Below are 22,541 nucleotides of genomic sequence, written 5' to 3'. Positions count from 1 at the left end.
TTTTTTAAAAAACACCTCTTGTTAGTTTAATATCGCAGAAATAGAAACTGAAACTAACAGCCCTTCTTCAAGTAGAATATCAGGGCTGAAAAGTATAAAGCCATAAGCTTTTAAAGCATTTCTGAGTACAATTATGAGTGTTCTTAAAGCATTCTGTGAAACTCAATTCGAAAGGATAATAGACTCTAGACAAAGATCAGCAGGAGTCTACTGTGCAAGTGAGGCAGTTGATTTCTGTGGACTTTGGAAAAGCAGCATGTGAGTAAACACAGTGCAGTAATTTACTTTAAGCTCATGACTGCTTTCTTTTGTGAGGATGTCTTCAAGGCTGCTGCTTTGTAAAAGATGTACATGGTAATATCACAGTAGAGAGGGAGCTAGCTCTAAGAAAAGCACCACATGCCGTACTGACTCCACCTGGCTGAGCGGGCATTGCTTAGGCAGCCCAGCATGGAATATATTTAGTTGGGTTTTCTCATCGGCCGTATTGTGATGAGGTCGAGATTGCAAAAATTATTAAGGTGATGAAGTCTAACCTTTCCTATCTGCAGCATACACACTGCATTAATATGGCAATGTACTCAGTCAGTTGCAGTTACAAGTAAATTACTGCCCATGTGAAATCTATAACAGACTTTGGATTTTTGCAACTTGAGTAATGCAGAAGCATTAAAAAAAATTAGTTTGCTAACAGAAAGTAAGTAGCAGTTGGGTAGTCCTCGATACTAGTTTTTCTCCGGGATGTTACTCTTATAATGGTTAATTCTTTTACTGTGATCTTGGGAAGGCTTAAGAACATGAAAGGTAAACTTGTAGGTCATCTGTTACTATTAAGAAATTTGATTGTACTTACAAATGTTTGTAGTTAATTTTGTAAAATCAGGCTAATACTTTGTCTTGGGCATAAAATTTTCTCATACATGGTCATCAAAACTTCTCAGTGACCATGATATGATGTTCTTCAGAGAGTGCATATTTCATTGATATTATTCCATCTCTGACAATTTTTTTTTCTGGTAGTAATTTCATGGTAAGGAAGAAGGAGAAGAGAGAGTGTTCGTTAATACTGGCTGATCCATTTATTAACAAAACATGAAGTGTACAGGCTTATAGAATCACTGTGCTCTTAGAAGCTTTGTTGGTTATGTCTTAGAGTATTCTTTGTCTGGAGAGACAGGATTTTTAAAATTCCTAACTACACAGTCATTCTTCTCTTACTACTGACACTACTGCAGGGCATCTGTAAATCTGTAGAACAAACCTGGACTTGTCATTAAAAATTGTAGGTGGTGTCTCTGGGTGTGAGAGGAATGGCGGATTTCAGATTGATCATTAAATAGTACTTTTGGTGATAGTCCAGACTATTCTAAAAATAAAACTAATGAGAAAACAACTTTCAGCATGTATGTGATAGTATTTGGTTTTAATGTTAATGCTGAATTATAGTAGGCCATAATTTTTTCTTCAGCAATTCAGAAGTAAAAGAAATAAAACACTTGTCAGATACAAAGTAGTTGAAGTTCTGTCTTTGTTGACTGAAACAGCGCTTTAGGTAGCCTTCTGAATGTTTTGTATGGCAAAATCAAGGCCAAACTGTGCTTAGTATACACTTTAACAGTAAGTAACTTGTGTTGCAGTCTTGTGTTAAGTACAAAATTAAATATATAAAATGTCTCCTTTTTCCAGGAAAAACATTGGTGGTTGATGCACCCGATGGACACAAAGCTCACTTCTCTCAGCAGACCATGCTTAACAAAGGACTTAGCAAGTCTATGGGATTTCTGTCCATTAGAGGAACACAAGGCGAGGAGGATTTTTTCCAGAGCATTTCCACAGATTACAACTCAGGACAGGAAGATGTTTTCTGTACTCATAGATGTAAAACCAGTGAGTTTGAAAAAAAAGGTCACCTTCATACAGATGTCACTCCCAAGAGGAAAGTATGGGCTTCCTCCACAGATTTGCTTTGCACAACTGAAAAGGCAGCTGACAGGGACCATGCTGGAGGCTCTCACAGGCACAACCATCAGTGTGAAGCATTTACAGTACGGACTTCTACTGCTACCAGAAGTAAGGAAGCAAGATACTCTGATGGAAGCATAGCACTGGATGTCTTTGGACCACAAAAACTGGACCAAACGCGCCATGTGCCTGAGACATCAACTTCTGCAGCATTATCAAGTGCCTTTGACAGGATAAGAGAGAGACAGAAGAAGTTGCAGCTTCTCAGGGAAGCTATGAATGTAGAAGGTTAGTGAAGCAAGAATTCTCTGATAAATTTGACTTCTTTGGTAGCAGCTCTTGAAAATGCCAAGATCTCCGCTTCATCTTTTTTTTAGTTAAAGTGAAATCATTAGAATGTCTGTTGCCAATGTGCTTGTCCAAATTGCTTACCCAGTGAAATTAGTTGATCTCTGTAAGTCAGCCAGTATCAAATTCATCAATTATAATTAGAAAAAGAAAAAAAAAAAGTCGGTAACAGCCAAATGTAAAGTAATTTTCCGTGAAGGAAAATCTCCATCTCCAGGTATTAGAGATGGATTTATACCCCAGAGTAAAGGGAGAATTTAATCTCCAGATCTCTTAGTTTTTGCACTGTATAACTCTGGATGATGCAGTTAAGCCCTTAAATATGAAATTTTTTTTGGACTCATCTTAAGATTTTACCTCAGTGGGAATACTTGACAAGTTCTATCAGTTAATTAAAAGAATGCATGGGGGGAAAAAAGTCTTTATTTGTTCTGTGGAAACTTATAAAATGGTCTTTATGCAGAACCTTGTAAGGGGAAGTGCGTATTTTGTTTGTTTTGAAAAGGTGACGTGATTTTCAGGGGTTGTAAATTTGGGGCAGTTGGATAGAAACTGAGAGCAGAGTCGGACCCTGCTTGTGATGGGTCAGAAAGCATAATTTAGTCATCTAAGGGATACAGTAGAAGAGCTGTATGTACAGAGCTAGCTCATTCAGGTGCATTCAAAATCCATACAGTTGAAAACTCATGGCTGCCTGTCTGTTGTGTGATAGAAATAACTGTGGGGGAAAACTCCAACTTTTGCCTCCTTTTCCTGCAAAAACAACTCCTTAATTAAGGAGAGTTGATAAAAGGCTTTATCAAGATCAAATTTCTAAAAATGGCTGTTCATGCCCCCTGTGGCCATCTCAGGAGATGCTTGTATTGCAGTTAGCATGGGAAGCCAATTCTTTCTCTCCTATGCATATGAGCCTTGTGCTCCAGAAAGGAGTGTTATTGAAATGGCATAGGCGGTTAAGTTACTGTGATTTCTGTACAAGTTGTACAGACAAGACAGCTGGAGTCTTTTTGTGCTATTAAATTAGCATCTTCCGATGGGGGTTACATTATAATGTGAAGGAATGAATGAACATATATGGAAGTAGTACTGTGGTGATAGCATTGTTTGTTTCAATAGAAGCTCACCATCTGTCATTATCTACTGAGACGTCTGATGAGGTATGAGGAAGGTTGGCTGGTTTTTGGTTAGAGTCTGAAATTGAAGAGAACCATCTCAAGTATATGAGTCAACTCAAATCTTTGGAGATAGGCAGCTGACAAAGTTTAAGAGGAGGCCACTCCCTGCATTGGGAAAGCTCAACAGCCTTGTTGTTCAGGAGTGCAGATTTGTGCGGGTTTGAGTTGCGCAACAGCAAAACCAAAAGCTTGGCCAAACCCATTGATGAGCAAGAGTTTATCATTCTCATTCAAACAGATTGGGAGGCGGGCGAAAATAGAATGTGCCCGCGCCTTGCAAACTGAGATACTTCAGATGTGTGAAACTACTCGATTCATAAAGGGAATGGGTGAAAGTGCAGTTAAAGTAAATCGGGAACTGGGGCTTAATAGTCACAGGAGTTGAGTGACAAATCTGTATAGGGAAGATTAAGGCAATAACTAATGACTCACTGCCCATCCTTCTGAATTCAGAGTCATTACTTGCTAGGAAAAAATGAAGATACTTTCTCAATACATAGCTGGGCTGCAATGTTCGTGTCTTCTGAGTTTGCTACTTTCAACGGAGTAAGGAGGTACGTTTCACTCTTGAATTGAAGTTAGGAGCGTATGCTCTGCTGTGTTATTTTAGGCTCTTATTTTTTTGTCAGTTAACTACTTAAATAAAAGGTTTGGACCAGAATCTAGTTGTGAATGTGAAACTTTTAATGAGAGCCAGTTTAAAGGCGTATTTTAGTAAGATGGATGGGGAATAATTTTTCACATAGCAGCTACTTGCTGTTGTGTTTTACAGGGCTTGAGAAGCCTGAGTGAAAGTATTCTGCCTTAATGAGCAGATTCACAAAAGCCTTAATACATAAAGTCTGCCAGTCTATTAAGACTTCTTTCCCTTTTCCTTTTCTTAGTTTGTTCCAGATGATTTACTATTCCTTATTTTACATCTTGTTTACAACAGACAAGTCCCTTGAGCTCTTTCCTAAAAGGTCTATTGCTAGTTTCATCTGTCAAAGAAATTAAAAATACAGTCTAAGTTTTTTATACATTACTATTGTATGTAATTTTCAAGCACTTAGTGAGCAGACAGTTATTTCCAAATGCGAGGCATTATCAAGTGTGTGTGCAATTGCTCTTCTGAGATAAACCCAGCCTAGCTGAGAGATATGAGCAACTGTGTGGAAAGCTGTGGTAAAATATGTCACCTGTCTTGATAAAGGTAGGGGTGGCAGTTTCTTGTGGAGCAATTGATGCAAGGGTATCTTACTGCCTACAGCTGGTAGTCACAGAGCAGATAGGTGGGCAGCAACTAGAAATGCAGTGTAAAGAAGTCCACAGAAAATGACAGCAACTACTACTCTTTCCCTAGGTGGAATACAGTACAACCTCAAAGGAGAGGCATTGAAAAGAAAAACAGAGAAAGAGAGTAAGGTATTTTGAAAGATTGTATAGTCAGGAATAAGGGTTCTGTTCAGCTTGGGGGGGAAGAATGGGCAGGGAGTCATGGGAATGGGGTTGGTGATTGGGTCTAGTAGAGAGGACGCAATCTGCCTTCTCTTTGGTAGGCTTAGGGATATTTTCAGTTTGGTTGAGTCCAGGTCTAGGTCACAGTTAAGTCTGTGTAAATTGTAGCAAGCCTCTGCTTTTGGCTGTACGTTGTTTTTCAGTTTTTGAATTGTGAAGTGGCATTGGACTCTGCGGGTTAAACTTGGCCAGATAAAACTTCCCTCCTCAAACTACAAGGGGACTTAAGTGACATGTGGCTTATTTCTTCTTTAACTTATTTTGGGTTAAGCTGGCAAACTTTTTTGTTATTCATAAAACCTTAAGGAGCTGACTGTCTTGGAAAAAGAAAATGTTTTCATGCACAGGCACTGGTATGCCAAGCTTTCATTCAGAACAGATTTCTACGATCCAAATCATAAACTCATGAAAAGTAGAGTTTATAGTGGAAAGAATGACAGAGCTTTAATTACAGCTGTGCTGTAATAGAGTAGTTTGTAGTGAGCTGCAGACCATCTAAACTGCACTATAATCTACTGTCGGAACATATCGGATTTAGCCTCACAAGCCTTCCAAAGACAGTGTCATAGAAAGTGCCTTGCTCCTGAACTTGCTGTTTTATAGGTTACTCTGCTGTACAGTTTCAGGGTTGAGGTTGTTTTTCTCTTGTACACTAAAGATGATTGTTTATGATTAGGTGCTTAGTCAGATAGGGGAAAGGGAAGGGAAAGAGACTGCTATTTGACTTCAGGTGTAGCCAATTCTGAACACTAAGAACAGACTCCAAAAATATGTGGTAATCTTGCCAAGAGATGGATGGGAGAGTAAGTTCTGCATCTCTGCCGTTATCATTCATTCTTGGTTTTGTTATGTGGGTTTTGTGAGCTTAGGGAGAATTGTTTAGAGTTGTGAAGTTGTTAGGTGTTAAACCCAAGCAGCTTATCTGTACCAGGAGAGCAGATTTTGGTTTTGTTGTTCTTTAGAAACTTGGAAATTGTTGCTTGGCACCCACTGACAGTGTCCCATTTCATACGGAAAATAATAGTCTACCTTTTACATTTTGCAAGCCTGCATTGCTGCTCAAGACTGTGAAAGCATCATCTGTTTTCCCTTGCTCCCAGCCTTCTTTGCCTGCTCACCCACAAAACTGTTTGTATCTGCTGAGAGTTATGAAGTATGAACACACTTCAGTTTCTGTATCTCAGGCCTACCTTCAAATGGTACAATAGTGAGGCACAAGGCTGTGAGACAGTAGCCTTGTATGAATCTCTCCCTTTTATTTGCTTAGGCAGCTTCCCCCCACCTTGTTCTGAGTGTATGCATAATTCAAAGTGAGTTGGTTTATGTGTTACTTGAGTGGATGTGTATCCTTCTTCTTTTTATATGCAGTTTTGCTTATGAGGATGTTGTAAATGAGATGCTTGAGGGAGCAAGGTGTAAAGATTGTCTATGTCCTGGTGGGAGCCAGGAGCACAAAACCAGTTAGGAGAGTAGTAATGTAGCTGGCTGTGGGTTAAACAGCAGACAGGGAGGAAAAAGAGAGGAGGATACCAAAAAAGCTGATCTTGCTGAAGCTTTGGAATGCTGAATCCAGAGGTCGGGGAATGGGGGTGGTTTGGGAATATTCTCAAGCCTTTATTAAATGTTTTTGCAGTTGGGAACCATGTGAATCCCAGGGCCTTAAGTTGTGAAGCTGTGTTTATCCCTCTCTCTTTTTACCTTTGATTTTTTCCAACTGAAAACCCAGACCATTAAGTCTTTGGTTTTGTTTTGTTTTTTGGTCCACTTCTTGCTGACTGTATGAAACAGAGAGAAGTAAGAGGCAGTAATGATCTGTGTTTCTAGAGATGGGTCTCTGCCTTCTAAGTCTTCTCTATCTTTATCTCCCAAAACAGTGTTTTCATTAGCTACCCTGAAGACTCATCTAGACCCCGTTTAGCAAACTTCCATATTATGACTCCACATGTTTAGGTGGGGAGTTACAGTTAGGGATACTCTAAATGTTTGGATTTTAAAAGCTGTCTTAGTTTGAAGCTGCATTTTTGAATTAGGGAAAATTTTTGCAGGTAATCGGGCAGCTGTCGGTAGTAAATTTATCCCAGCAAATGAAGCCTCAGAGATTTGAATTTGGGAGCTTCTGTAGAAGTGGGTTAAATGGGAGATTGGATTTAGAGTGAAGGAGGGATTTACAAATTTACCACCGTAAATTCAATGAAGCATGCATATTTTTTTTTTCCTTGGAAATTGTATGTGCTCCATTCATGTGTAGGCTAAGCAGTGGAAATATGAGTCATCCACAATGGTGTATCTGTTTGCATGTGAAAGAAAATTAAGGCTCAGTTTACACATGTCTTACGATCATTGTGCTGCACTATGATTTAAAATCAGTGGTGGCAAAATGGATTCTCATGTGGTTGGTATGTCCACTAAGGATAAGGTTCCGTTAGAACAATGTTCAGAAATCATATTACTGAAGCTGAAGGGTAGGATAATGGACTGATACTATTTTAGATAGAAAGCTTTCAGTTGTTAATTTTACTGAGGCTACAGAAGTTGGCTTTTCAAGGAAAAAGAAAGAAATGTTTTGTGGGATTTCTGTGAAGTGCTCTGGCATCAGCCACTATTATTTTGTTCTGAATTGCATAGTTTAATATAAGGTAGTAAAACAGCTCTTTCAATTCCATAATTACACAGCGAAGTGGCAACAGCTTTATCTGTTTTATCTAGCTTTCAGCAGCTCACAGTCTGGGATTATCAACTTTTAGTCAACACATTACATTCTCAGTTAGATACAACATTTAAATTAAACTAAACAACTGTATTGGCCACACTTCCATTTACATACCTTATCCTAGATGGCATGATCCAGATCCAGAAAAAAAGTGTGTCTTTCTAATACGCTGAGCTCTTACCAGACCCTAGAGTTATTTTTAATCTTGCTGTTTTCCTTCCCAGCCTAGCCCTAGAGATGTGTGGGTTTGGCGATTTTACAAGGCTCTATTTCTTCCTCTCACTTAGATACTGCTAGACCCTATGCATCAGATGTCCCTTGGGCTCTCTAGGGAGTGGCCTGGATGGCTGGTGACTTGGGCTGCATGCACAATACAGCTTTTTCACTTAGAATATGGGTGGTGAAAATGCTGCAAGTTAAAATGAGCTGCTCCCCTGGAAGGCTGAGTGGATTTGTTTCCCTTGTGCACTTGCTGGATATGAAGTCTTACCAGGGATTTATTCTGGATCTCTACCTGCTTCCTGTTAAACCTATGCTGCTTTGCATAGGATAATTAAAGTTTTCTTAGGTGAAGAGGAAAAGGAAGAGTAAATATGACTCTAACCTATTGGTTAAACTCTTGTGAGAGAAGCAAGTCCCAGCCTCTCCTAAAGGACAGTTAATGTGTTTTAAATGGTATTATAGTAACACTCTTATGTAACAGAGACACCAACCCATAAACCTCAAAGAGCAAACAAGAGCTCCATTCCTGTCGTGAAACTGCCTGTTGAACTCTGCCATCTTCTCTGTCCTTTTCCTTCTCTGTACAGCCAGTAATAATTCTGTAGTAATGTGTATTTGAAAACCTGTGTATCTAATGTGAGTCATGTGTTCAGGATAATGAAATTCCAAGCTAAATGTGGTTCTCTGATTTCTGTTGAAGTTGGCTGAGATGAGGCTTTCTGTAAATTACTTGCCTGGGCTTGCATGTCATGCCTTGCATAAATAGCGTGTGTTATTTTATGCTGCATTAGGTACCTGTAAGGTTGTGCTCTGCTGGATTTGATAGGGAGCTTGAAAAAAGCACCGCTGCTGCAGCACTAAGCAGCACAAACACAGATTCTTCAAGTTGTAATGCTTCATTCATCTCTGCATTGTGGTGCTCCTGCATGTTAACTTCTCTTATTAGTACAAGTTTTATATATTCATTTTAGTTATGGACTCTTAAAACATGCTTGCACTCAAGTTTGTTTTTCTACTAAGGTATGAAATGACTTGAAGTGTTCTGGTACAAGACTAATCTAAACACTGAAATGTTAAGAACGGTAACTGGTAGAATAATTTTTGCTACAATGTGCTTGATGTTCATAGAAGTTAAATCAATTCTGAAGTCTGTCTTCAGTCACCAAAAACTTAAAACAAAAACAAAAAAAAATGCCTGCAAAACAAAAAACAACCACACACACACAAAAAAAGAAAAACCAAAACAACAAACCAAGGCCATTCAAAAATCCCAGGGAAAATTATAAATATGGGAGATGAGTTGTTTTATTGTCATCTTTAGCTTTTATTGATGTCATCTTTCAGGTCCTTCCCATCCAGACAGGCTAGTAATTTGTCCTTACTTTTGAAACTATGGTATGAAAACGTTAGCTGTAACTTGATCCCAGAATTGGGACTTCATGACTTTTGGAAGCCAGTTCTTAATTAGAAGTTTGGCTTGGGCATGATCCAAGTGCCTTCTCTGAAGTTAAATCCTAATATGATATGTTGGAATTGAGGAGAATTTGCTGGAGGAGAGGAGACAGCATTGATTATTTGTGTAATTTTGCAAGCATTATAGATATGGTTGTCTCAATATTTACAGTTTAATTGAATGTTTGCAGGTCTGCAGTGCATATCCTGTCCAGGCCCGGAAAAGATTAATTTTGATTAAGAGGAGGTGTGGTGCTGTGGGACTGTGAAGGGGTGTACATAGATGTGTGTATATACCAGCAGATAACTGGAAGGTGGCTGGCAAAAAGAAGGTGCCCCGGCAACAAACAGTTCCACATGTCTATATATTTTCCCTACACTGAACAAAGCAAAGAAAACTCTAGTGGATTTACCCTGAATGTCAGGCTGTAGCTTCTTAACTGCCTTTAAACTTTTCTCCCTAGGCTGAACAGGCTGATAGTCATTGATGCAGCCAAACGTGGAAAGGTTGTAAAATCCCTCCAGAAGATGAGAAGGAATACTTTTGCTAGTTTTCTTGGGATAAGTTGTATGGTCTTGCGTAGGGAGAAAGATGTGACAAGAAAGGAGGGTGGTCCCATCTCTGTCTCTACTTGCGAATTCTGGGAGAATAGGTTTAAACCTGGCTCGGCCTCATGTGGAGACCTGTGAAAACATTGAGATAAGCGGTGATTGGGAATCTTGTTTTATGTTTCTTGGCTCATGAACTTACCCCTTTGCCTACAGCAGGGCGCCAACTCCTGCTAACAGGGTGAGTCAAGAGAAGTCAAATACCCTGCAGAGTCCGATATCACGCCGCCACATACAAACACTTGTTTTGTGTTTTAACTGCATATTTCTGGTTTACCACTTTACATTTATTTTTTTGCAAAATTTCATGTCTCAAAGAACCAGGACGGAGCCACAATTTGTGTGCAATTCAGGAAGCTCAGGCTGCTGACTAGGTGGAAAAAAATAAATCTGTTTAAAATCTCCTGTTGTATTTTATTGTTCCCTTTCCATCCTCTTGCTTCAAAGTCAGTTTAGCAGACTCAAAAAACCTACAGCTAATAAAACTACTGGGAAAGAAGAGGTCTGTTTTCAGTTAAACGTTTCTGTACTGTAGCTCCAGTATCATGTTTGGATTGATGTCTCACTTAAAGGGCTGGGAGCATTTTAAAAATACATGTCCAAAAGCTACCCACTGAATTTGGTTTCTATTTCCCTTGTTAGGCAAGTAATTGCTAGATTGGCGGTAGATTTCTTTGTTGTAAAATCCAGAAAGCTGAAAGTAGCCATTGTGAAAGACTGAAGCAACCCCACCCTCACACCCCCAGTGTTAGTGAAGTTTGTCTTGCTGTAGGTTGGTTTGCAAACGTGCAAGCAGTATTGCTTGTTTCTGGGAGTAATGTGAAACGTCCTTAGGATTAATTGGGTTTTATGCTGCTAAGCTGTGCATCTGGAATGGGCTGGTGGGAGCAGTTGGTTTCATGGGTTGATTGGCGACTTTGCTTACTTTTCCTAGTTTTCTTAGAGAGTCTTGCGTTTGGTGGGACAGTGGGGAACTGTACAACCCAAGTGAGCTGGTAGAAATGGGGGAAATGCTGGCTTTTAAGGAAGAAGGTTTTGGAAACTGATAGTCCAAAATTAACATGAACTAGTCTTTAGTCTTGGTAAACTGCATTATCTTATATCTTTTCATGCCTTTTTTTCCTATTTGGAGTTTTCCCTGCTTCTGTAGGAAGTCTGAATGAGTAGTGGTGTTGACTGCATGTCTAACTTGTCCTCTCTCCTAATATTCATTATGCCACAGGTTTATTGTTCTCACAGGATTTTTCACCAGGTGTTTTGTTTTACGGATGTGGGAAGTTGGAACCTCCAACTTCCTTTTTGCAGCATCCAGACTCATGTGCTTATGTATTCCTAAGTTTGTATTCATATACTTTTATATTCCTTGTTGTAGTGATTTGCACTTGTCTTCACAGCAGTTACATGTGTTTTCCCTATATCATAACTTTTGTTTTGAAAAACATTAACTGTAGTTGGACCAGAGACAGCCTTCTGCAAATAAAGACACCTGAAGTTTTCTCTCACTTAGACAAGCATTGGTAATCCCAAAATGTGGAGACTTTTTTGTTTTCTGCTTTTATGCACTCTGTGTGTTTGTTCATTGGCTTGTGCATAGGAAAGTTTTGGGAATTGCAAATGTCAAGTACATACCACTTCTGTGGGGTCCTTTGCTACAGTATGTTATTTAAAGAATCCACTGAGTGTAGCAACAGAGACTGTTGTATTGATTTCTCATCACCTACATTTGGCTGTTCTGTTAGGTTAATTAAGCATCCTCGAGGGGCTTATTAATTGATTGTTAATCATATTTTGTGGATGTCAGATGAGCTGAGTGAATTATAATTGTCCAGTTCCTGCTTTGTTTCTGTGGATATTTTTCCTTTTTCATTATGAAGGAACCAGGGTCCTGGTGGTTGCTTTTTGCACCCAAGAGGTGCACAACAAATGTTTTCATCAGTTTCCTTTGCATAAGGGATTGGTTTCTGTCTTGGGTTTTGTTGGTTTTGTTAAATATTAGTTTTAACTTGGAAGTGATGATGAGAGAGAAGTTCAGAGGAGGTGGCTCTGTTGGGATAGCCAAGAGAGGCCAGGCAGACCGCAGAACCCTCAGGCTGCAGGGACAGAATGGGACTGTACAGCATCCACTAAGTGTTTGCTTTCAGGCTCCATAGCCACAGATGGACACTTAAAAACATTTTGAAAAGATTTAAAAAAAAATTCAAATGTTAATGTGTTTGATTTTTGCATTAGAGCTGTTGCTTTTTCTTCTGATACCCTGATTTAAACTTTCAGAGCCTTTGAGAAGGTACAAATCTTACCACAGTGACGTTTATAGTACTTCGAGTGAAAGTCCATCTGTTGCTTCTTCAGAACCAGATTTCAGGCAAGGTAAGACAAAAAAAACAAAACAAAACAAAAAAAAAAAACCAACAAAAAACAAAAACAAAAAAAACCCAAAACACACAAAACCCCACAAAAAACAACAAAAAACCCCCAGCCCTACACCCCTCCAAAAATCCCCAGAACCAAATAACCTCCAAACAAACAAAAAAATTAAAGAAAAAAGTTCAAGATTAAAAGTAGACCCTAAAAGTATGAAGTTAAATCTTTAGTAGGAGGCTTGATGATTATTGATAATATGAAGTTGTAAGATGATCTCATGTAATTACAACATTGTGTACAGTTCAGCATAATTGGCAGTCTGTTCAGAAATGAGTTTGACATTTAGCACTTTGGAAGGGAACTTGTTAGGAAAAGCTGGAAATGGTTAAATTTTTACTGGAGTGCTTGTTTTAAATAACATGCTGTCTTCAGAGGCGCAAAAGTGATCAAATTGTTAGTGTACAATAATAGTAAATTACAAAAGCGTTATATGAGACATACCCACATCAGTGGGTTTTACTATGAGGGCTAAAGGTTAATAATTTACAGGCCAAGGATTTCAGTGTAATGCAAAAGTAGTACATAATACAGGCTGTTTGTATGATAAATTTAAGTTCAATGAAATCAATGGCTTGGAAAAGCAGGTGATGTTACGAAGAGTTGTTTGCTGATACATGGCAGGAAGGGTTTTCTTTACGCAGTGGAAGCACAGCATGGAAGGAAATGCTTAGAGCATTTTTTGAAAGAAGTGCTAGAATGGTAAAAAGAAGTCAAGAGGGGAGTACAGTTGACAAAACAATTATCTTCAAAGAATCATTTGATGCAAATGAGGGGAGAAAGCAATGGTTAGGAAGCTAGAGTATAGCTACACCATGTGTATTCTGTACGTACAGAATTCCAACTCAGCTCACTGGTACTCCCTGCTCTCCCAACCTTCCTTGTCTTTGTCCTCCTACTTACTGAGCCAGAAGCCTAAGAAGCAGTAGCAGGGCTCCTATAACGCATTTTCCTTCATTTTCTTGCCACTTAGAACAGGTTGTTTATGTGTTCACATCCAAAGTCAACGACTCCTAAGTTTGTGCAGGCAAGAGAGAGCTGCTTTCTGGCTACTAGTAGTAGTATTGCTGGACTCAGTGAAATGACTGTCAAAAAGAACTGTTTCTAAGTCAGCATGGCTGCAATGTGTTCTGCAAGAGCTGTCCTGCTAGCTCTGTTTATGAAGGGTACAGTAAGAGATGAAAGTGAAGCAGTTTGCAAAATCAAGCTCTAAATGCTTCCTCAAGCACTCTCAGGCGCTGCTTGAGGAAGGTGTACCAGCAAAGGAGGTAACTACAACAAACAGAATAGCAGGTTAGCATATTGCCAAAAGAAAAATAAAAACCACAAATTATAAGTTGTCGTCAGATTTCAGGGACAAAAATTAAACACAAGAGCTCAGCAATATATATACTGGTTTCTTAACTCTCTTCTTGTGAACTGAATGCATAATTATTTTACCTAGCTGCTCTATTTCTGTCCTGGAGTGGTTCTGTATGTCTCTGCCATGTCTGTCTGAAGTCATGGCTGAGAAAAAAATGTGTCACCTTGGAAAGGTATCTGTGCAATTGTGTGTGTTTGGGTTTTTTGGGGGGGATATTATTGGATATCTTTGAAAACTGAAATCAACTTCATAATGCTAGTTTTGTCTAATACTGTAATACCATTGTGCACAACACATTCATCTGATTCTTTCTAAGTAATCTCATACGACAGATAAATCTCTGATTTTTAGACGGGATTACTCTGTGTGCTTTGTTGCCCAGTCAGGTATTAATTTGTCTTTTGGTTTGCTAGTGAGAAGAAATGAAGGTTTCAAGAGAGATGATGCCAGTGCTGCTTTGCCAGGTGCTGATGATATCTCCACATCCAGTCAAGCTAATTCTCAGAGGGCAAGGTAAACCCTGTGAAAACAGTATGTCTTGGAGTTCTTTGTCTTTATCAAAGAAAGTATTCTAAATCTGCAAGCATTTTTTTCATCCCTATCCCAAGTTCTGTTTAAGGTTAAAAATGGCATGTTGCACTTAAAATAGTATTTCAGAATTACATATTGCAGTCTGAAGTAAAAGTCTCATGATGCACTGTGGTGTATAGGTAAGTATACCAGTTAGGAGTCCAAATTCAGTTCCCATATTTAATGGAGGCTGGGTTGTACTCTATCAAGTTGCTGTATCTGTTAGAAGATCAAGGCCTATGTTCTGGTCGGAAATATTTAATAATTTTTATTATACTTTTCTAAACTAAAGTTTTGGCAAGTATTGATAGTGATACAAACTAATGGGCTTTTTTTTTTTTTCATTTAATAAGGAAATGAGAGCATGCTTATTTCTTTTAAATAAGCCAAAAGCCATACATCTCATTGGTTATTCTGGCAAACTCTTAGTTTATGTTGTTCTGGTTGGATTAATTTTTTTTTTTTTTAATATCTCAGCACTGATTAGGCAGGCCAATTCAGTAAAAATTTATGCTTTTTGAAATTTATTTTGCTGTGATATTTGAATAGTGCCTCTTTTAGGATTTTATGTTTTCAAGTGCTGTTCATCAATATTGCTTTAAAAAGTACATTCGGGTTTGTACATCAGCTGAATACAGCATCTTTGTATGGCAGAACTGTATCTTGCCATACCTGTTAGGTTTCGAGAGTGCTTCAATTCTAAATGTTTGAGACTTTTTATTGACATTTATCTTTCGGATGGAAAATTTTATTCTTGTGGTCTCTGCCAGACATTGAATCACCTTGAAATATTTTATTAAAATTATTGAAATAATTTTTATATTAAGGGGTGGGGAAAAAAAAAAAAGATGTGTAGTGTTTCTCACTCTTCCTACATCCCATTATAAGAACAAAGTCTTCTCTTGGCAACGTTTTGCTTTGTTTGGGGTAGATCAGGAGGAAAATTGCAGCTGGGCTTAATTTTTTAGGATATTTATATGTTTTTGGCAAAAGCTGGATGTGAATCCTACTCTATCCTATTAAAGAAACTTAGAGGTGTCTAGATTGGAAGATTGGAACTGTTTCAGGTGATGTGGCAAGGCTCTCAAATGTGTCCTCAGTGTTCGTTTAACATATAGGGTGATGTGCAGTGACTAGGGCTTAGATCCATACTTTGAACATGGAGATGAAAATAAATGAGCATCCATCTGCTTCCTCCACTGTATCGTGCATGTTAAATGGATCTGAGTAAGGCAGGGGCTCAGGTGAGCTGTATTGGAGTGCAGATGAACAAGAGAACAGTTACTTGGAAATCTTACAGCTTTTGGTGATATGCTGAGCAGCTGCATTGGTTTTCTTACTACTTGCACTTTGCCTGAAAAATGCGAAGTCATTTAGAAATATATATATTGGCATTTCTTGCAGGGGAGAAGTATTTAGGCATTGCTTAGCTGGGTCAACACTGCTTTGTTGTCAGGAATATGGTATCTATTCATGTAACAGTGTATGTTAAACTGAAGTGTCCAAGCAATCTTAGAAATCCGGCCTGTCTTGATATAAGAGGATTTGGGCTAGTATGTGAGCTTTTAGGGCAAATTTTCAAGGACTCCAGTTACAGGTTTAAATTCCATGTAACCCTGTTAATGAGCTGTAAATTTCTGCTTTGCATTTTATGCTGTGTTAGCAACACACTAAAATGGCTATTGCTACTGTGTGTACAGAATGAGAGTATAACTTTCCTAATTTATTTGCCGTTGTTTTCTTTTTCTTTTGGTGAATACTGCTAGGTCAACCTTTATTCTTCTTTAGCTTGAACCCAGGAAAGTCACCAATTCAACACTTTAGCTATACTCCAAAATAAAATAGCAGTAACTTGCAGATGCTGATAGAGAACTTTTGTTTCTATTTACAAAGTGATTCAGAAACAGAAAGTAGTATGTGTATATAAGTCACATTTGTAAATGAATCGGGCCTATTATGCAAGTGAAAATTATGTGGTAACACAGTACATGCTTTCTCATGGTTCGTTTTACAGTATTTTACTTTATATTGCTCTGTTAAGACTGGTACCTTTAATGGACTTAATGTGTTTATGTGTGAAATCTAGAAGGAGAATATTGTTTTGTTCGTGCATCATAGACTTCTCTGTTGTGCTTAGCAATGGAATGAATTTTACATGTATGTAACTATACAATCTTAGTTCAAGGTTTAGTATTTTTTTGAATCTCCTGTTTCTGTTTGGCCTCCTCTCTGTGCCTTTGCTAAAAGATACTACTCTGTGCTTGCACAAAACTGTCATGGTAGGATACCACAGATAGTTCTTTACTGGTTTTCAGAATTGTTCCCCTATTTTCATAAGGTGACAAAGCTTTTAAAAAAAAAAAAATAAAAGAAATCCAAGTACCAGACAAGTAAGTATATCCAAGACAGAAAAATGAGGCTGAACTCCTGCAAGTTAGTTTTACTAGCTTTTCTGATAGACTAGCTGAGAAACAGGAAAGCATCCATGAGCATAATTTGGTCCTAAAATAATGCTTAGATAATATCTCTGTTAATTATGTGAGCTGAGTAGAAAACAATGTGTGCCCTCTGTGTGTCTTTTTCCAACAGCTGTTGAAACTTTCCAGTGCTAACAAGTGTAAAAAGGGATCCCATCAAAGATGCTAGCTAGTTAAGCCAGGAGATTTCTAAGAAAGTAACTTAATATTTTTATCCAGACCATTGCATGTTGCTGCTTTAAACTGTCCTGTGTTGCAGAAGACCATGACTTTTATAACTTCAGAAACGTAAGCTCTCAAAGTAAAACTCTTGATAACAAGTAGTACCAATCCATTACTTGAATTCCATCAGCACTTGGGAGCATGTTTCCATGTTTTTCTCTGTGTTCAGAGATACCATCTGTATTTCACTACGTATTAGATTTACTGCTCCTGTGGCATGTCCTTAGAAGCAGTCTGCTTAATTATCCACAGAATTATCCTCATAAAACTGAGTTGTAAATCTAATAGGGGGATTTGGATTTGAGGGACTCTGCCACCAATATTAAAAAAAACCCAACCAAAACAAACAAACAAACAAAAAAACCAAACAGTGAAACTGTTCAGAGTTATCAGCCAGCGTGACTTGTGCTGTTTGGATGGGCTGGCCTGCTCTTAAACTAGCAGAAGCCATAGATTTTTCAGTAGTACGCTCAGAGTACACTCAAGCCCTTCATGTGGTCTGTGACTGTTGTTATCCGTTAAACTTCTTGGAATGTTTTCCTCATGGCAATGGATACTTGTGTTTGTGTTTCCTCTTTGCTTCTTGTATTCCTTACTTTTGTCCCCCTCCCCTTTTTTTTCTTTTTTCTTCCTTTACTATTTCTTCCTTTTTCTCTCTAGGAGCAGCAGCTGACACAGATCTCTTCCTTCTCTTGCCTTTTCCTTCCACTAGATTTCATTTCCATATCCTTCCTACTTTACCAAAAGGCATCCGTCTCTCTCAGTCTGTTCCAGACCTTCCCACTGCACTAATCATTAGAGAATGCCTACCTGCTTCCCTTCTTCCAAGTTCCTTCTCTGATCTAATACCTGCTAATTTATTGGTAAGTACACTAGATGAGGAATTAATTCACTTCCTTTTTATATAGGAGTCAGCCTTCCAGGTGACTTCTCACTTACTGTCTTCAGTCTAATAAGGATCTGTGAGATTCTGGTTTGCAGTCAGACTTTGATGAAAATACAGAGTAGCAGCCAAGTAGTTGTCTGATGAAGTACCATAGGAAACATACTTTTATGATGTTATCTGTTAGGAATGTAATTTGGATTTTTTTTTTTCTTTTTGTTGGAGTAATAGTACTTGCATATTCTGAATTTCACAGAAGAGCCCTACCTGTATCTGTCAACAGTACCACCTCCTCTGTGGACTGAGAGTTGCGTTCCTTGTCTTAGAACCTAAAGAGTGAATCATGCTGATATCCTCCATAGAAAATTGACAATCTGACCAAGCCAGAGTTAGTTTTGCTTAACCAGGATGCTGAAGCGTGCTGATTTCTGGGTGGTGATAGTTTTTATATAAAAAATTAGGAAAACTTTTAAACCGTTAGGTTTTTGAGCTTCCTCCCCAAACACCCTGCACTTACCCTGATTTTCAGAGAAACTAGTACATGTCAGCAAAGATGGTAAACCAACATAATGATAATACTTTACACAGTAACTTATGATTGCTTCTATTGCACAGAGCTGTGTGTTATTAAAATGGCAATGGTTGGGGTTTTTTTTTTTGCAGTAGGGGTTTTCACATTAGCAAGTATTTTCAGATACAGCTAGTTGCAACATGTCTGTCTTTTTGTATAATCTTTGATAATTCATAGATATTTATGTTCAGAAAGTGTTTGGTTTTATTTTCTTTCAGAGCCCACCCTTAGATATTGATCTGAAGGGCGCTCGTGGGTATATTTAACTTAGTTCATTGTGAATATTCCCACATATGTTGATCTTAATTAGCTTCCTCTCGTTGAAAAGCATGTGTGCAAGTCTTTGCAGGTCTGAGGTCTTTTCTCATTAGTTTGTCCTTTTAGGGGCACATTGTTAACTCTGCAGAAGGGAACAGAGGAGGGAGAAGGGAAGCAATGCTATGAAAGCCCTGCACAATGAAAAGGATAATGGACTTACATTAGTACATTTTTCTGTAACTACTCTATACCTTCCCTGAAATTCAATTTCAGGGACTTCAGCATTGTTTTGCTCAGTTTGTGGTGCATTTGTGGCGTTCTATTGTTTGGACTCTCATGATAATATAACTCTTCTTATTTTAATGCTGGTTTTGTATGCTAACCAATGAAACTTTAGTATTAAAAGAATTAAGAGAATGCAGTGCGCTGTTCACGCTATTGGCATTCATTAGAGACGTTATGTAAAAAGATGAAAAAAAATTTGAAATCATGTCCACCAATTATCGTAGACAACTGTACTGTCTGGACAGGTGCATTCTCTCTATTAATTGATTTGTCATTTGCCAAACATAACTTTAGGTTCATCTAAAAACTAGGTATATAAATGTAATATCTTTAAAAGTCTGTAGATTACCTTTTACTACAAAGGGCTGTATGTCAGTGTCAGTACAGGTCTTACTCTACATTTATCTATATTCCTAAACTTCAGTTCAATGATATGCAGGCTTCAAAACACTTTCTTTGCTCTTTCATGTTTTTCATTACTCTAGCGTACCATCTAAAGTAACACTTAGCTTAGAATTGCTGAAAGCAGGTTTTGGTGGATGTAAGTCTTGTTAGTTTCCCCTGTCCATTTGTGTTTAAAAATTGCCTCTCTATATTAACAGAGGGAAAGCATTGTTTTTTCTTGTTTAGGTTTTCTAAAGAAGCCTCGATGATTGGTTTATATTTAGTTTGGGGTGTAAAAGTGTTTCTCTATAAGCATGGGACTGAGGGAGGGGAGTGGAAGTTGGTTTTATTTTTCTTGGATTTCTCCTTTCTTTGCATTTCCTGACTTCCCGATTTTCAAATAAAAAATGGCTTTTGTTCACCCAAAATGGGACATGGATTTTTTTTCCTTCCACAGAGAACAAAATTGGTAGGACCTATGGGATCCATACCTGCTGAGAAAAGAACTGGAGAATAGGTTGCTGAGTTTTTCAGAAATACTGATGGGGTTTTTGTTTGTTTGTCTCTTCTTTTCTTTCGGATTATTAATTTAGACTCTAATTTATTCTTTGTGGTGGCTGTGTATCAACCAAGCCATTCTTAAGAATTTAAAAGAGGAGGGATTTTTTTCAGCAAAATAAGGTGATGAAAATATTAACATATGATATTTAGAATAATTTAGTAATAGGATGTTGACACATAAAATACTTATATTAATATATTTCAAGCTTTACTATGGCTCATAAAAATCAGGGAATAAATAACAGTGCTGTGCGAAGAGTTCGTAAAGAATTGCTACAGAGAAAGTGATTGGAGCAATATTTACTTAGATAAGTACACTATTTTAGTTTTTTCTTTAACAGCATGTTTTTGAGCATGCCTTTTTCACAGTGCTTGCTTGAACAGAGAAATTAAGATATTTTCAAAGCTTAAATATTTTTCTTCCTCCTGCGTATTCACTGGCTTTGTACCAATTCACTGGGTTCGTAGTGTCAAATATTTTTTTAGACTGCAGCTGAGCCTTTATTTTCATATGAATAAATGACAGGCAGCTGTAGAAACTTGGCGTGTTGCTCATTTTCTGTATGGAAGGATTGTTGTAGAGTGCTGACCTAACTGCTGAATAAATGTTGTGTTTGATAACTAGTTTTTTCTGTTCTGGGTTTCCACTTCAGTAAGTATTAAAACAGCAGAACGTCTTAGGCGTACCTACTAATGTCTTTCATCCCCTCTGACTATACCATAGGCAACATGAAGCACCATTTGAAGGCAATCTAATAAGTCAAGAAGTGATGCTAAAGCGTCAGGAAGAAGAAATGATGCAATTGCAGGCTCGAATGGCTCTCAAGCAGTCCCGACCTAACCTCTACCCAGGAGATGCAATTAGGTCCTCAATGCTTGACATCACCAGAGATCCGCTGAGAGAAATAGCCCTGGAAACAGCCATGACACAAAGAAAACTGAGGGTAATGCCCTGATCTCAGGTGAACCCTTATTTTCATTGAAGCAGAGCAGTGTCTTGACTGAAACTCTGATATGCAAGATTCATAAGCCGGGTCCTGTAATAAACAGTCATCAACAGATTAAATGCTAGGTGTTTGATGTTGCCCTGATAGGAAAGACCTGCTCTCACAGGGTAGAAGTCTGAGGTTTTGTGGCATTCACTAATGCTCGAGGCTATGTAGCCTAAAGCAGTATCAAGAGATGCTAAAACAGACAGCAAGCCTTGACTAAAGATTGCATTGATTAAACAATATAGTGTCCTAACAAAGGTAAGATGTAGTTTTCTCCTGTATTCTGTAGTGTTTTCAACCACTTTGATTTGCATTTATTTCTCTTAGTGGAATGTGGATGTGTCCCACCAGCATCAAAGGTTATTAAATGAACAAGTTGGGAAGGTGAAGAAAGGCAGAGAGGTTTCATTTGGCCCTTGAGTTCACCCTGAATCACTGTGCAAACTCCCCTTTCCTTTCCCAGCTGTCTTGGTATGTGGATGAAATATAAGATTACAGAGAAAGAGGGAGATGGAGGTATAGGTAAATAGAGTGGCAGATGTTTAGAAGAGATGATGGCTTGATGCCCTCTGCTGCTGCTTTCAGTGAATTGGATTTATTTATTACTATTTTTTTAAGGTTGGGGAAACTTTAAACAAAACTCAAGTGACTTTGCTGTCCTAATCCAGGATAATAGTTCCTGTGTCTGTCTCCAGTCCATAGAACTGACCCCTTTGTTCATGTAGGCTTTAACTAACCGGGTTGATTCCCCCTCGGTGCTTAAGAGGTTTACGTGCAGATGTTTTACATATAGTAAACAGTAGGTAGTAGGCAGTAGCCAATGGAGATTTTCCCTCAGAAGGTGAATCTTGGGCCACTTTTTTAATGTGGTATTGAAGTGGGTATTGTGCAGAGGACTTCCTGTAACAGTTTGGACAGGTAACCTCCTATAATTTAGAGGGCGAATTAGTAGAACATTTATTTGCCTACAGGCAGACAGAAATTGGCCAGGATCTCTACTTGGACCCCGCAGATAGAATTAGGCTGGAACATTTCAGTCTTCAGGAGATGAGACTTGTGTGTCACAGGCAGAGATTTGTCAAGGCAGAAATGCCACCAATGCAGAAAACCTTAGTAATGTCAGGCAGTTGCTTACTGAGATAAGCCCAGATGGTCCCAATATGTAACCCACACCTTGTATTTTAAAGGAAGACAAATGATATTACAGCATTGGCTTTCTGCCCAGCAAATCAAGGAAAATAAGCAGAGTAATAATGTCCCCAACACTGTAGCTTGCCAGTGGTATCTGGCACGCATGCTAGCAAGATCAGGTTCATTAGACTTAGCAGCTCATAGGAGGAATTCAGTGCAACTTTCTGGTTTCGGCCTTTGATTACTCTTTGGCATTTGCAGGGCAGGAGTTAACTGTGCCTCAGTCTGTTGTTCCAGCAACACAATGTTTATTCATACTCCTGTGATTTGCAGAATTTCTTTGGCCCCGAGTTTGTGAAAATGACGATCGAGCCATTCATCTCCTTGGACCTACCAAAGTCTATCTTGGTAAGAAAGGGGCTATTCAGCAATCAGTGGCAGGGGAAGTACG

At 38.4% G+C, this 22,541-nt stretch overlaps 1 protein-coding gene across 1 annotated transcript in view; it reads left to right on the top strand.

The window, feature by feature from the left end:
* PTPN13 (protein tyrosine phosphatase non-receptor type 13) overlaps positions 1 to 22,541 on the top strand; it is a gene marked incomplete at its 5' end in the record, with an annotated part of 98,576 nt that overhangs the window by 32,389 nt on the left and 43,646 nt on the right. The window contains 5 exons of the mRNA XM_082482832.1: positions 1,687 to 2,250; positions 12,247 to 12,342; positions 14,170 to 14,269; positions 20,692 to 20,911; positions 22,424 to 22,498. Of these exons, the coding sequence (XP_082338958.1) occupies positions 1,687 to 2,250; positions 12,247 to 12,342; positions 14,170 to 14,269; positions 20,692 to 20,911; positions 22,424 to 22,498 (1,055 nt within the window). The remainder of the gene's footprint in view (positions 1 to 1,686; positions 2,251 to 12,246; positions 12,343 to 14,169; positions 14,270 to 20,691; positions 20,912 to 22,423; positions 22,499 to 22,541) is intronic.

The sequence above is a fragment of the Vanellus vanellus genome (genome assembly GCF_965231255.1).
Source record: "Vanellus vanellus genome assembly, chromosome: 4".
In the NCBI taxonomy this organism is placed as follows: Eukaryota; Metazoa; Chordata; class Aves; order Charadriiformes; family Charadriidae; genus Vanellus; species Vanellus vanellus.
Note: the sequence above shows the minus strand (reverse complement) of the source record. Positions and strands in the feature narration are given on the sequence as shown.